We start from the raw sequence: 14,783 nt of genomic DNA, 5'->3' as shown, positions 1-14,783 counted from the left end.
TTGTCATAATGAAGGAAGAGCTACTGTCAACCTTTAAACAAACATTTTAGTATGACAATAAACAGAAAAAACAGACTCATAACAACAACAGAACAAGTTTTTTGATCTGATCAATAAATGGAAGCATGTCAATTATGGATTTTATAAAATGATACACTTATCTTATTTATATTCATGCATAAATAAATGACAGTTGCACAAAACAGACTAAAAAGTGCATAAACTCAGATGCATGTCTGACATAAAACCATTGTAAAAATTTAAGTATATGTAGATAGAGTTGTCGTCAAATCAAGTAAAATTTCTATCATGACCTTCAACTATGAATTGGTGCAAACTGTCTGAACAAAAGTTATCCAAAAATGACAGAACTTCTTCACAGCCATCATTTATACTACCAAGAAAAAAATACAAAAAACAAATCTCATATCATCATACATGTTCATTATGTCTATAATCCTCTTTTAAGGAAAACACTGATTTACATCTTGAATGGCTGTTCTGCATACCGGACAAGGCTGGTCTAATACCTCAATCTGTGTAGCACATGCCATACAAAATGTATGACCACATGGTATTATAACTGCAGTTTTTGGTCGATCCACACACACTGTGCACCTTTGTGAATTATCATCGTGCTAAAAGACAAGAAATTATAATATTACATTAATTAACAGTTTGGCAAAAATTGGTAGCTGATATACCTAAAACTAAGGTAAAAAATTGTGTCTGATTGTCAGATTTTTTATTTTAACAAAGATAATTGATAGAATTTTTAGTTGTTAGTAAGCTTTTAATGGAAGAAAAAAATAAAAAATTGGTCAGTCTAAAATGCCCAGGTTGGTTTAGTGATTTTTGAATTGGGATCGTAGTTGAAAACTGTGTGATCAGGAGATTATTACAAAAAAATACACTGTTTATATTTTTTACTGGAAAATAACTATGCTTCCAAAATTGAAAAAAAGAGATATATCTCTTCAAACAATTCCAAAATAGCCTGTTCAGAACTTAAACATGTGTGTTAGCTTACCTTCCTGTAAAGTTTTACAGACCTAGGTTGAAAACTATAGAGTTGATTACACAAAACTAATGCAAGATTTTTTTTCACCCATTTTTTTAAACAGGCTTGATAAATGTATGCATATATCTGAAGAAGCAAGAAAATGTGTTTCTGTTACACTTGCTTGGCATATATTTGTCATGAGAACCCCAATATTAAAACATTAATATACTAGATATGAATACAAATACAAAGAACTGCATGATCATGTAATTGTTAAGCTGAAGCCTTGCAAATTGTTAACACATTCCCCATTTTAATTTTTATAACCCGCTTTTTAAAGTGGAGGTATGTAGTGATGGGAAAGTCTGTCCTTCCCTCTGTCCGTCCTGCACACTATGTTTCATTTTATATCCCCTACTCCTCCTTAACCACTTGTCAGAACGAAATGCCATTGTGCTCCTCCTATTTTGTTTTTGTGAAAATCATTTTTGGAGTTTCTATTTGAAAAAACATGGGACTTAACTATTGCCATGAAAAAGGGGCATCCATGTTGTATCCTTCTAAACCACGGATTATAATTTAATGAAACTTTCCCAGATTTGTTTATGATATAATGCAATTGTGCACCTATTTTGTTTTTGTTCAAAATCATTTTTTGGATTTCCATTTAAAAAACATGGACTTTTCAATTGACAAAACCTTGGGGTATCCATGTTGTATCACCAACTCCTCCTAAACCACTTATTATAATTTAATGAAACTTTCTCAAGATTTTTTATGATATAATGCTATCATGCACCTCCTATTTTGTTTTTGTTCAAGGTTATTTTTTTTAGTTTTTATTTCAAAAACATGGATTTTTACCATTGCCATATAATTGGGATACTCATTTTGTATGAACAACTTCTCCTAAACTGCTAATCATTATTTAATAATTACATTAGATGTATGTTTCATTATAATACTTTATTTTGATTGGCTAACGGCACATCACTTGTTATTCCGTAAACAATTGCATCACTCAATAAAACTTTGCATTCATGATAGCACGTGGTCCCACAATAAAGTACACAGGTGAATAATATACAAAATTTATAAAATTCGTGTTTTCATGATCATAGCTAAAAAATGTAATTATAAGTATTGAATGCTTCTTTTTGTAACTTTATAGGGTTGTAAAAGCGTTGACCGTGCACACATTTTTAGTATGAAGCGCTTCCGCGCTTCATACAAAATGTACTTCGGTCAACGCTTTTACACCCCAATAAATTTACAAAAAGAATCATTCAATTCTTAAATGAAACTTTTGGAAATTCTTAATCATATAATACCATAGTGCACCTCCTATTTGGTTTCTGGTCAAATTGATTTTTAGAGTTTCCAATACCAAAACATCAAATTTGCAAGGAGCAGGGGTATAATTTTGTGAGCTCTGATCACAGTACCTCTAGTTTATTCTATGTTAAATAATATTGATACCCTCATAAAAAGTATACAGATAACAGGAAGTTATTAAGTGATGAAACTGAAAACATATATGGCTCACTCATATTAACCTTTATACCACATTTCAGAAAGCACAGATAAGTTACTAAGTAGCGTTCATTTCACATGTTAAGTAATGAATCTTAAAATTTTACATGGTATAGAACACATTTCTAGCATTGATAAATTCCAGAAAGATCTTGTATGTAGTTCTAAAGAAAAATAGAACGGACATTTTCAACTATGTATAAAAGAATTTAGTGTTTGAAAGTTGTTGAGTGATGAATCTGAAAACACAACATAGCTCACTCATATAAAAAAAATATTTATGAGACAGACATGCTGAAAGAAAACAGTTTGGTCCTCTTTTATGAAGGGTATACATATTTTTTATGAATTTAGAAACATACTAACTGCAGTAATTGACCTGTGCATGAAGTCTTTCGATACGCTGACAGTTGGTGTATCTAGCTGTATCCAGTCTGCAGGAGAGACATGTGTACTTGCTGATGGGGTCAACGTGCTATATTGGTTACTTGCTGGTGGGTTCAACGTGCTATATTGGTTACTTGCTGGTGGGGTCAACATGCTATATTGGTTACTTGCTGGTGGGGTCATAGTGGTATATTGCAATTGGTAAGTCTGCGACGAAGATGGAGTGGCATTTTGAGGGGAGTTCCTTGAAGTTGATAGTGCTGGTAGTTCTATATCACTGTCTTGACTGTCAGAACCAGATTGGATCTCAAATTTAGGTATCTGCAATAAAAAATTATTATAAATACTACATATATATGAATTATAATACTACATGCACCTTTAAATTCTGAAGCCCAGTTTCACTAATTACAATTAAGGCAAAATATGTACTGTGTGCCACATTTTAGGCTTTTAGGTTTGCAGAAGCCTCCATTAATATTTGTTACCTATTTTGAACACAGACTGTTTCCAAGTTGGATGATAATTTCTTCCATGTGTGGTAATTTAGTCAACCAAGAACATTTATCCACACTACACAGTACCCCAATTGCACTTTTATCCATGTTCAGTAAACCATGGAATTGGGGTCAAAATTCTAATTTGGCATACAAATTAAAAAGATCACACCATAATGAATATTTGTACTTTTAATTAGTTTTAATTCTATGTCACTCACTTGCATTTTTTGGCAAACATGATGAACAAATTTTGTAAAATTGTATTTAAAGGGCAATAACTCCTTAAGAGTTCCCTCCACAACTTTTGGTGAATGTGTCACTTTAACTCCTTGTCAGATTTCTCTTCATGCTTTAGTTTTTGAGACATAAGCCAAAAACTGCACTTCAGCCATTTGTTCTATTTTTACCATTGCAGCCATGTTTTTAGAAGAAACAGAAAATAAAACATAAACTTAATTCTAGATACCCTAAGAATCATTCAGCTAAAGTTTGGTTAGAATTATTTCAATACTTTCAGAGGAGATTTTTAAAATAGTTTATGAGGGATGACAATGGATGCCAAGTAGAAATGGCTAAAGCTGACATTTTTTTTAAGGAAACATGAGCTAAAAATACATTTTTTTTCAGTGGTCTAAAAGTCGACGCTAGGGGCCATATTGATCTCATAGTAGGATATGAATGATTTGTTCATTGTTGAAGATGCTACATTGACATACAAGTTGAACAGAAATAAAAGCCCTGTTTATTGATAATTTTTATTTTTCCTATGCATTTTGTAAGTACATTTACTAAATATCCCTTTATTTTCTAAAAGTGTTGATGTATGAGATTCTGCTTAATATGCGACAAAACCTTTTCATCACACATAAAAAAACAATGCAACATATAGTGATCCATAATTTGGTTTACTCATACCTTTTCTTTTGTGTGTAAATACAAGTGTGGTTTGTCTTTTCCATATTCAACCAACTGTGTAAAGACTGCCCCATCACCCTTATAGTTTCCAAGGAAATACTCCATCCTCTGCAGTTTTCCTTTGAAGTTTTTCCCATTTGGAAAAAAAATAGCCACCATCTCCTGGAGGACTTGGTTTTGTGTTAAACATTTGTTCATTTGGATGGGTCGAGGCCCAATGTTAAAATGTTTTGTGCTGTTTTTCATTAGAATATACTTATTAATTGAATAAGAGTAGTGCTGCCAACCAATTATCACAGCCTTCGTTCTACTCCCTGATGTTGTTTTCTTCTGTAAAAATGGTATAAAATTAATTTATAAATCTTTTTGAATAGTTGAAACTTGATTAATTTTTATATTATAATATGAGCATATGAGCATTATTTTTTATATTATAATATGAACAATAAGTTGCACATAATATTGTGCTAAGCAAATTTTTTTTACCTCCCCTTTAACTCAGAAGAATGGCTGAACAGATAAAAAAAAAATCGAAGTATCAGGAAACATGAAGTTGGAAATGAAAACATTTGAAAAATTCTCACATTTTACAACTCATCACTGTTAAGCTGGTGACCAAGTATGAAGTCATTCCTAGCATTCATATCAGAGAAGTTTGTAAAAAAATTTGAAGTTCATTTACATATTGATTTTTTTTTTAAAGTTATGATGATCAGCAAACAGGAAAGTATATCTGAGTATCAGCAAACAGGAAAGTTTTATCTGAACTAGATGTGTCAAAGCAACACCAATGGCCCTGTCCCAAAAAGTTGAAAAATCTGCAATTTCAATATAAACACATGTGGACATAATGGTAGTCTCACATATCAAAAATCTGCTAAAAATCTGGTGGCGTATAGAATAAACTGTGATTTTCAACAATTTATCAAAGGTCAAAGCAGGTAATTTCATCAAAAATTAGCAGGGCAGAACAAAACTTAAAGTTGACCTGTAACTCATTATGGTTAACTCACATACCAAAAATAAGCCCAATATCTGAAGGCGTTCAGAAAAAAAAGACAGTATAACTGTCATTTTCAAAATATTCTCAAAGTCAAAAGCACTTGTAAATTTCGTCGAAATTAGTGGAGCGGAACTAAACTTAAACTTGATCGGTAACTAATCCTGGTTAACTCACATACCAAATAGCAGCCCAATATCTGAAGGTGTTTCGAAAAAAAAGTCTGTACAACTGTGATTTTCATGTTCTTTTTTTAGCAATGGTGGCCATGTTTTTTTGACAAAATGGAATATAAAACATTAACTTTAATCTAGATACACTTGGTATCATTTAGCTTAAGTTTGGTTGGAATTTGTTTAGTACATTTTTGTAGTTTCAAAAGAGAAGATCTTTGAAATAGTTTAAGACGACGACAATGGAGGCCAAGTGATGGCAAATGCTCACCTTTCTTTTTGATTCCTTTGGGAAAATATACATTTATTTTTTATTTTTTTATTTTAATTGTTGTTCACAATTTAACAGATGATTTTGTCTGCTTAACAAAAGCAGAGCAAATGTTCATATTTGTACTATCTGATTAGGCATTTAATGATTCTGGAATAAATATAAAAAAACTTCAATTGCACAAATTGGAACTTTGAACAAAAGAGGTTAAGAATTTAAAAACCTTACCTCAGCTGTTGACACTCTGCTGGTGGTCCTACACTTTTCTATATATGACATCAACCTTGGGTTTATCCCTTAACATATCAAAAAAGTACAAGGGGTTAAATGCTGTCCTATTAAGAATGGGAATAGGCGAACCAGGAAATTAAATGTTCAATGAATGACAAATTTTCTAAAGGCTTGTATAAAGACTTCAGCAAAACCACAAAATTAAATATCCACAAATATGTAAGTTTTCCTTCATCCACGAAAATTGGTGCCCACGAAAATAAATGAATCCACAGTATTCAATTCAAGCCAGCCGGTTTTTTAAGGGAGGAAGCCGGACTGCTGGAAAAAACTGCAAACCTTCAATAGGAAAACTGAAAATCCTAGTAAATAAACATGATAAAGATTAGAGTCGCATGTACCCACCCAAGCAGGGTTCGCATGCTCAAGCTCAGTGTTGACTTGTTATGATGAGCCTAGGTGCTGATGGGTTATTTTTGTCCTCCGTGATTGTGGAAATTTCCGTGATTTGATTTTACATGGATTTATTATCCATGACTCGTGATTAGTGCTTTTTTTGTGACACATTTATTCAATTTGATAAACGCTCTCAATGGTGAAGGTTTTAAATCGTTGTTTTTGCATGAACAGTGTTGAATGTGTTAAACTGTTATTTTTTGGGAACAGTTTTGGGGTATTTCCTGCGAACTGTTATCAGCAAATTAATTTTGTGAACTGTGATGACAATTAACCCCCCCATTACCCCCCTCATTGATTATGACCAGGTCCCTTCAAATAATAGATCTAAATTTAATGTACCATGGGGCCAATTCATATATCCAGCATTCTTAAACTGTCTTGGATCATTATATCCCCCTTCTGGGCACCTTTACCATAATTCTCTCTCTCTACCTCAAAACCCATTATTTCTACCTCCAACTCTAAAGTTTGGGGATGTAACAGCAGCAGGTAGACTTGAGGACGAAGATTAGCAATGAAAGTGCTGTTCCTTTGCTTTTTTATTTTTCTTGTTCATGTAACTGATTTTGTGTCATGACAATGGGTTCCCTTAACTGTTTTTTCTCAAAAGTGTATCATGAAACTTAAGTAAGAGCTCAATATGTGCAAGGGATTCAAAATATTTGATTATAGCTCATGTTCCTTTTCATGCACACACCAAACAAGTGACAGAGAAGAGTGAGCATAAGTTTACGTTAAATACATTTTGACATGGAAGGATTATCTTATTGGCACTCATACTATATCTTCTTATTTATATAGATGACAGTGATCACTAAGTAGTAGACTCAGTAGAAGTAGATCATGAGAATAGATATTTTTGTGTAATCAAAACTAATATTTACTACAACCCCAACACTACAATCTGTCGATACCTGTAACTTGGCATTGCACAAGGTCATGTTTTTCTCTGGCTGTTTATGACGTCTTTACACTAAATCCATTGTATGTTGGATGTGTACGGATTGAGTGTTTAGTCTTAGAGGCATGATTTTTTTATTAGTTGTTAGTGGCTTAAAATTATCTGTCAGATAACTGTGAGTACTCTGAGATCTGTTCATTGTGTTTTTTTGTGTCGGGATGTATAAGTACCCAGCCACGTCCACTTGTATTTTTTGCCTATCTGATGAGTTAAGCCTTTTTCAACTGATTTTTATTGTTCGTTCTTATGTTGTACTGTTATACCACTGTCCCAGGTTAGGGGAGGGTTGGGATCCCGCTAACATGTTTAACCCTGCCATATTATTTATGTATGTGCCTGTCCCAAATCAGGAGCCTGTAATTCAGTGGTTATCCCTTGTTTATGTGTTACATATTTGTTTTTCGTTCATTTTTTTACATAAATAAGGCCGTTAGTTTTCTAGCCTGAATTGTTTTACATTGTCTTATCGGGGCCTTTTATAGCTGACTGTGCGGTATGGGCTTTGCTCATTGTTGAAGGCCGTACAGTGACCTATATTTGTTAATGTTTGTGGCATTTTGGTCTTTTGTGGGAAGTTGTCTCATTGGCAATCATACCACATCTTCTTTTTTATATTTGGAAGTGAGATATTTCAATACTTATATAACTTTTTTACGCTTTTCTTTGAAAGATTTCTTACTCACTTTCATCACTAGGTGTGGTGCTACTCTGTGGTGTATCTTTTTGCCAGGTTTGTCCAGGACAGAGTATCATTAAATTAGTATTCTCTGGTAGGAGTGAAAAATATGCTGCATCAACCTCAGTCCCATCTTCCTCAAGAACCACACAAACAATGGCTTCAACTTCAAACTTAGCACAGCCTATATGTATAAATAATTCAATTAAGGTACATATGAGGTACAAAGCATATTTAGTCTTAGATGCATGATTTTTTTATTAGCTGTTAGTGGCTTTGAACTATCTGTCAGATAACTGCGCGTACTCTCAAATCTGTTCATTGTGTCATTTTGTGTCAGGATATACAAATACCCGGCCACGTCCACTTGTATTTTTGTCCATCTGATCAGTTAAGCCTTTTTCAACTGATTTTTATTGTTCGTTTTTATGTTGAACTGTTAAACCACTGTCCCAGGTTAGGGGAGGGTTGGGATCCAGCTGACATGAATAACTACGCCACATTATTTATGTATGTGCCTGTCCCAAGTCAGGAGCCTGTAAATTCAGTGGTTGTCGTTTGTTTATGTGTTGCATATTTGTTTTTTGTTCATTTTTTTACATAAATAAGGTGGTTAGTTTTCTCGTTTGAATTGTTTTACATTGTCTTATCAGGGCAATTTATAGCTGACTAAGTGGTATGGGCTTTGCTCATTGTTGAAGGCCGTAGGGTGACCTATACTTGTTAATGTCTGTGTCATTTTGGTCTTTTGAGGATAGTTGTCTCATTGGCAATCATACCATATCTTCTTTTTTATAACATCTGCTTATTTATACAAATAAACAAGTCGTCAAAATATTGAATCTTAAACAAGTATTGTTGTGTTGAGATCATGAAGATAAATATGGTATTGCCTTTTTAAATTTTTTATCAAGTTTTGCATTGAAAAATATATTTTCTTTTTTGTGATCATTTGAATTTGAGAAGAAATAATAAGTTTACTATAATCGGCTGAAATGTAGTTTCATTCCATATAAAATACACCATGTATACAGACATTTATACATTTTAACAAAAAAAATGTATTGCACCAATCTCAACAACAAAATGAACAGTTTTAAAGCTATTATATTAGACATTATAATATGTCAAGAAAATAGTTCCCAATACAAAGAATGTACTTCTCATGTCAGCAATACAAATATGAACAAATGAAATGCTAAAGTCATATGAATTAAGTGAGTGGTGAAAAATAATGTGTATCCAATTCTTGAACCAATATATAGAGAATAATACATGGCAAAATCCGTATCATATGTCGTATCATCCCGAGGGCCTTTAGGCCCGAGGGATGATATTGGCTGAGGGTGTTACGGCATGTGATACAGATTTTGCCATGTATTATATGCTTTATCATATATTTCAACAGAAGAGTATTATATTATATGAACTGTTTTCTGATCCATAGCACTGGGTTACCTTCAGTACTGCTTTTGTCTTGTTTCATAGCATTAAAATAACTGCTCAATTATTTTTACGAAGCACCTAGGTTACCAAAAAATATGTTGTAAAAACTTGATGTTCGTGACGTCACATTCAATCTGAAAACTTGACGTTTGTGAAGTTACATACCAAACAATGACGTCATTCAAAAAATTGACCTATTTTTAGGAAAAAAAATTCTGAAGCAAAAAAAACAAAAAACTGACTTTATGTTAAAAAAAAAAAAAAAAAAAAAAGGTATGCGATACAGGTTTTACCATGCAATACGGGGTATGCGATACGGGTTTAGCTTTGCGATACAGGGTATGCGATACAGGGTAGGTGATACAGACTGGAAAACGCACCTTTATTAGATATACAAAATAGCTGTATTTTGTACTAAATATATGATAAATGTGTATATCATAAACTTAGGCCATCTGCTAGATTTTCCCAATTTTCACACAAATATATCATATTATCGTCATTTTTTTTCTCTCTGTCTGTTATGATTTATCAAATATGGCTGGTCCGAGACCACAATTATTTCGTAGTGCAATTCTTTTAGTTTTAGAAAAATAAACGAAAATTAAAAAAAATCCCACCAGCGCTTTCTCAAAGAAACTTTTACAGTGTGTTGTACTACTTTTGGGACAAATTATATCAAAATTATAGAAAACTTCATCGTCTCTAACTCAAAATATGGATAATTTTATGTTTAGAGCGTCCTGAAATCTTTTGACAGCTTCCGAAGTGCTAATTTTAAACCTTTTTCAGCTGGACCAAATCACTACTTTCCTTTTAAATTCTGGACCGAAATTTTTTTACAATGTAATTTCACCCCTCTACTTGCAATTTGAGGCAAAACATGGAGAAATAAATTTGGAAGGGATATACAAATTAATGGCAAGTAACCCACTGTCAACACTAGGGACTATATTTGTGAACAACGAAAAATTAAGGGACAACAATAGTGGTCTCCGACCAGCTGCTCATTAAATGCTGAAGCTGAAGTTTACCATTTGTCACCTTATAGTAAACAAATAACAAAAAGCATGGGTATTGAGCACGTGTTTAACATGCATGACATGTACAATCAGATAACTGTTTGTTTTTAGTGACATATCCATGCGTATTGCGACCACCAGATTTTTACGAGGAGGGTTACGCTCAGGTCACTATGCATGTATGGAAAATATGCCGGCGAATTGCTTCCTTCCAAAATAGGTAAACTTCTTCTAAATGTGGACAAATTAAAGAATTATCCTCAGAAAAAAGTATATGTACATAAGTTGTATCATTAAAACTATCCATTTAGTTATAAAAAACATATGCATATTTTTTTTTCAATTTGAGGTTTCTTATGACTTTAAACATTTGGTTGTTTCTTTAGGGTAGCTTATTTAAATCCAATTGGCAAATGACAGTAGTTTGGTAATTTACTAGCTAGTTTTGACTTTTAACATGTTACCAATGAATGAGCATAGTTCCATTGTGGCAAGATGAACACAGGAGATTGCAAGAGATTGAAACTATTTGCCATACAATAAACATTTACAAGGGGCATATAACTCTTTTTTTAAAAGTTCATTAGCACCAATATTTACAACCTAGTCCATTGATATTGATGATGTTTACCTATAGAAAAAGTTTCATATAATTCTGTTAAGAATTGTATCTTTGTGAGCTCTATATAACTATTCTCAATACAATTAACATTTGCAAGAGGCATAACTCTTTCAAAACAGTTGATCTGCACCAATATACTAACTTGTCCAAGACATTGTTTATACATTTATAAACCTATAATATAAGTTTCATAAAAAAAAATCAAGACTATTGTCTTATACCTATGAGAGCTCTAACAATGCCATTTTCCATATAATTGATATTATCAAAGGGGATAACTCTTTAAGAAACACTTGATTCTCACACCCATTTTCGAACTTGTTGATACATTAACATATATAAACCTATGATATAAGTTTCATACATAACTTATATAAATCTATGACATAAGTTTCATAAAATTCTTGCAAGAATTGTACATGTGAGAGACCTAACAAGACCATTTTCCATAGAATAAATATTTCTAAGGAGCATGACTTTTTTTTAAAAGTTGATATGCATTCATTTTAGAACTTGTTTGAGACATTATTGCTTTTCACTTATAAAATAAGTTGATTCTGGCAAACCCCTGATAACTCTTAAAAGGCTATTTTCCATATAATTAATATTTCAAAGGGAGATTACTCTTTTTGAGAAAGTTGATTGTCACACATTTTCAAACTTGTCTAAGACATTACTAATACATTGTAATATATAAACCTTTAAAATAAGTTTCATAAAATTCTGGTAAAATTGTACATGTGAGAGTGCTAACAAGATCGAACAGACAGACAGACACCCAGTATTTCTATGTCCCCAACAAGGCACCTCACAGAGGACAATAAAATGACAGTACTAATACATTTTCAGTATGATTGATAAAGTCTGCAATAATCAGGAAACAATCAAGCTCAAAGGTGGAGTCTGATATGAAACCCTTTGAACTTTGCCAATCATAATAACCAAATTACCTTGTCTTTCAAATTTTCAATCACATGCATTTTTTTTTACATGCAAGCAACTAAATACACAAAATTTATAAATATCTTGAAAGAAAAATATTAAAAATTTTGACATAGTTTAAGTGCTAGGGCAATTGTTTTGTGTGTATTCTATTTGGGGCATGATAATAGTTGAAGTAACAATTGTCAATATTGTAAAACATAAACCTTAAATAGACTTATTAAGAAGGGATATAGTTAAGATACTGTTGTCAGGTCATTAAAAATTGCATATTTTGGTGTTAATATTGATTCTTTAGAGTCTTTGCATCAGAACTATTAAAACACATTTATCAAAAAATGGTTTTTCAGGCAAATTGACACGGGTTATGTTTTTCTCATATATGTCATGATGGTATGATACTTAACCCCTAACAGGAAGGATTGTGTCTGATATTCATATGATGAAATCATAATCTTTTAGTCAGTTTAAGTGAAGTCTGGAGCTTGCATGTCAGTTAACTGCTAGTAGTCTGTTGTTATTTATGTATTATTGTCATTTTGTTTATTTTCTTTGGTTACATCTTCTGACATCAGACTTGGACTTCTCTTGAACTGAATTTTTAATGTGCATATTGTTATGCGTTTACTTTTCTACATTGGCTAGAGGTATAGGGGAGGGTTGAGATCTCTTAAAGATGTTTACCCCCGCCACATTTTTGCGCCTGTCCCAAGTCAGGAGCCTCTGGCCTTATATAAGTCTTGTATTATTTCAATTTTAGTTTCTTGTGTACAATTTGGAGATTAGTATGGCATTCATTATCACTGAACTAGTATATATATATTTATTTTATGTACAAGACTGGGGGGAACTGTATATGTGGATTACAACCATCTTTCTACAAGATTTACTGCTGGATACAGAACAAGTTTGACAATACTCAGTAAGCTTAAGTTGTAGATTTTGTCCTCCAATGTTTTTTGTTCCAATCAGAGTTGAATAATAATGTTTGCAGTGTACAACATAAAAAAAACAATAAGGTCTTCCACTTACTGAAAATAGGGGGAGGGGTACCTTGAATGTGTGTGTTTCATTAGATTCAATTTTGGTGTAAAGAAAGATAATTATCCCTTAAAGTAAAATAAATCTAAAATTGCTGATGGTGTAGAAAACTGGAAATAAGACACATGTATCTAATGTTGCAATTTTAGCTGTTATGCTTTTATGTGATGCTATTGTTTCGGAAAAAGGGGAGAAGGTTTGGATCCATTAAAACGTTTAATCCTGCTGCAAATGTTTGCACCTGTCCTAAGTCAGGAATCTGATGTACAGTAGTTGTCGTTCGTTTATGTAATATATATATACGTGTTTCTCGATTCAATTTTCTCGTTTTTTTATATAAATTAGACCGTTGGTTTTCCCATTTGAATGGTTATACACTAGTAATTTTGGGGCCCTTTATAGCTTGTTGTTCAGTGTGAGCCCAAGGCTCTGTGTTGAAGGCCGTTCATTGACCTATAATGGTTTTACTTTTTTCTTAATTTGTTATTTGGATGGAGAGTTGTCTCATTGGCACTCACATCACATCTTCCTATATCTATTTGATAACAAATCAGAATATTTTAAATAAGTATGTCTTAAATTACATGTATAAAATAAATATTAATACAGCATAGAAAATAAAATTCTAACTTACATGTATTTAAAAACTCTTCATAGCCTGTAGTGGAACAGACAATACCTTTTCGCTGCTCTCTGGTGTTGTTACAGGCTTTAAGAGGTCTTATCACAAGTTGGGCTGCCATTCTTCTCTCCTAAAAGTAACACTTGTAATCAGAGAAAATATAATTTGAAAAAGTTACAATGCCAATAACTATTGCAATAGCAGATCATTTTAAGGGTTTTGTTTTTAATTTGTTGGATCTTTCAACTGCATGCATTATTCAAAAAAAAAAATGAAGAACAAAAATAAAAGCCCCGTTAAAATAATTATTCTAACTATTTTTGCAATTTTGTCCTATATGTACTCATTTATACATATCCCTTTATTTTATATTAATTATTATCCTGGGGATTCCCTTTTTTTTGCTGGACTTTCCTTTTCCAAATTATTTGCAGAATCTGCTCCTGTACAGTGGTGGATCACAATTTTTTTGAAAAGGGGGTGGGGAGTAAACAGTTTGATATTAACTTTGAATTTTATAAAAACCCAGCCTCTGCTGTACTACCAGCTCTATATACTTGCATGTGTAGCTTATGAAGCAATATTAAAGTATAAATATTTTTAAAATATAGATAAAAACCAATAGAGAGCTTAAAACTTTTTATTGCATACGTCATGTTTATGCTAAATTTCCCTGTGCCTCTCTCCAGTTGCCACTGATGCCATATTTATAACTGCATGTATTCCTGGCCCTGCAACCTAAATATTCAGGCACACAACATTAGAGTTTAATAGGGGGAGGGGCTGGTGTTTTCGTGAGAAAAAATTGGTTGCTTATATAGGGAATCACTAAAGCGTGACTGGAGCCCCCCCTTTTTAGGCCAGTCAGTCCCCCTCCACTTTTACAAGAAGTTCTGGATCCGCCACTGGTTTATATTTTTTTCATCCAAATTCTGGCCAGATATTTTTTCCTCAAAATCGCCAAATAACGGTCCGTGAC

The 14,783-nt window shown here is 32.6% G+C and overlaps 1 protein-coding gene across 1 annotated transcript; it reads right to left on the bottom strand.

Annotated features, from left to right (window-relative positions):
* Nucleotides 1-464: 464 nt before the first annotated feature.
* Nucleotides 465-4,584, bottom strand: LOC143084321 (E3 ubiquitin-protein ligase CBL-C-like). The gene is made up of 2 exons (XM_076260733.1): nt 4,339-4,584; nt 465-638 (listed from the first exon to the last, which is right to left on the bottom strand). The coding sequence occupies exons 1-2, from the start codon at nt 4,582-4,584 to the stop codon at nt 465-467; spliced, it is 420 nt and encodes a 139-aa protein (XP_076116848.1).
* Between the last annotated feature and the right edge of the window lie 10,199 nt (nt 4,585-14,783).

The sequence above is a fragment of the Mytilus galloprovincialis genome, chromosome 7 (assembly GCF_965363235.1).
Source record: "Mytilus galloprovincialis chromosome 7, xbMytGall1.hap1.1, whole genome shotgun sequence".
Classification (NCBI taxonomy): Eukaryota; Metazoa; Mollusca; class Bivalvia; order Mytilida; family Mytilidae; genus Mytilus; species Mytilus galloprovincialis.
The sequence above is the reverse complement of the archived record's forward strand: the minus strand, read 5'-3'. Positions and strand labels throughout refer to the sequence as shown.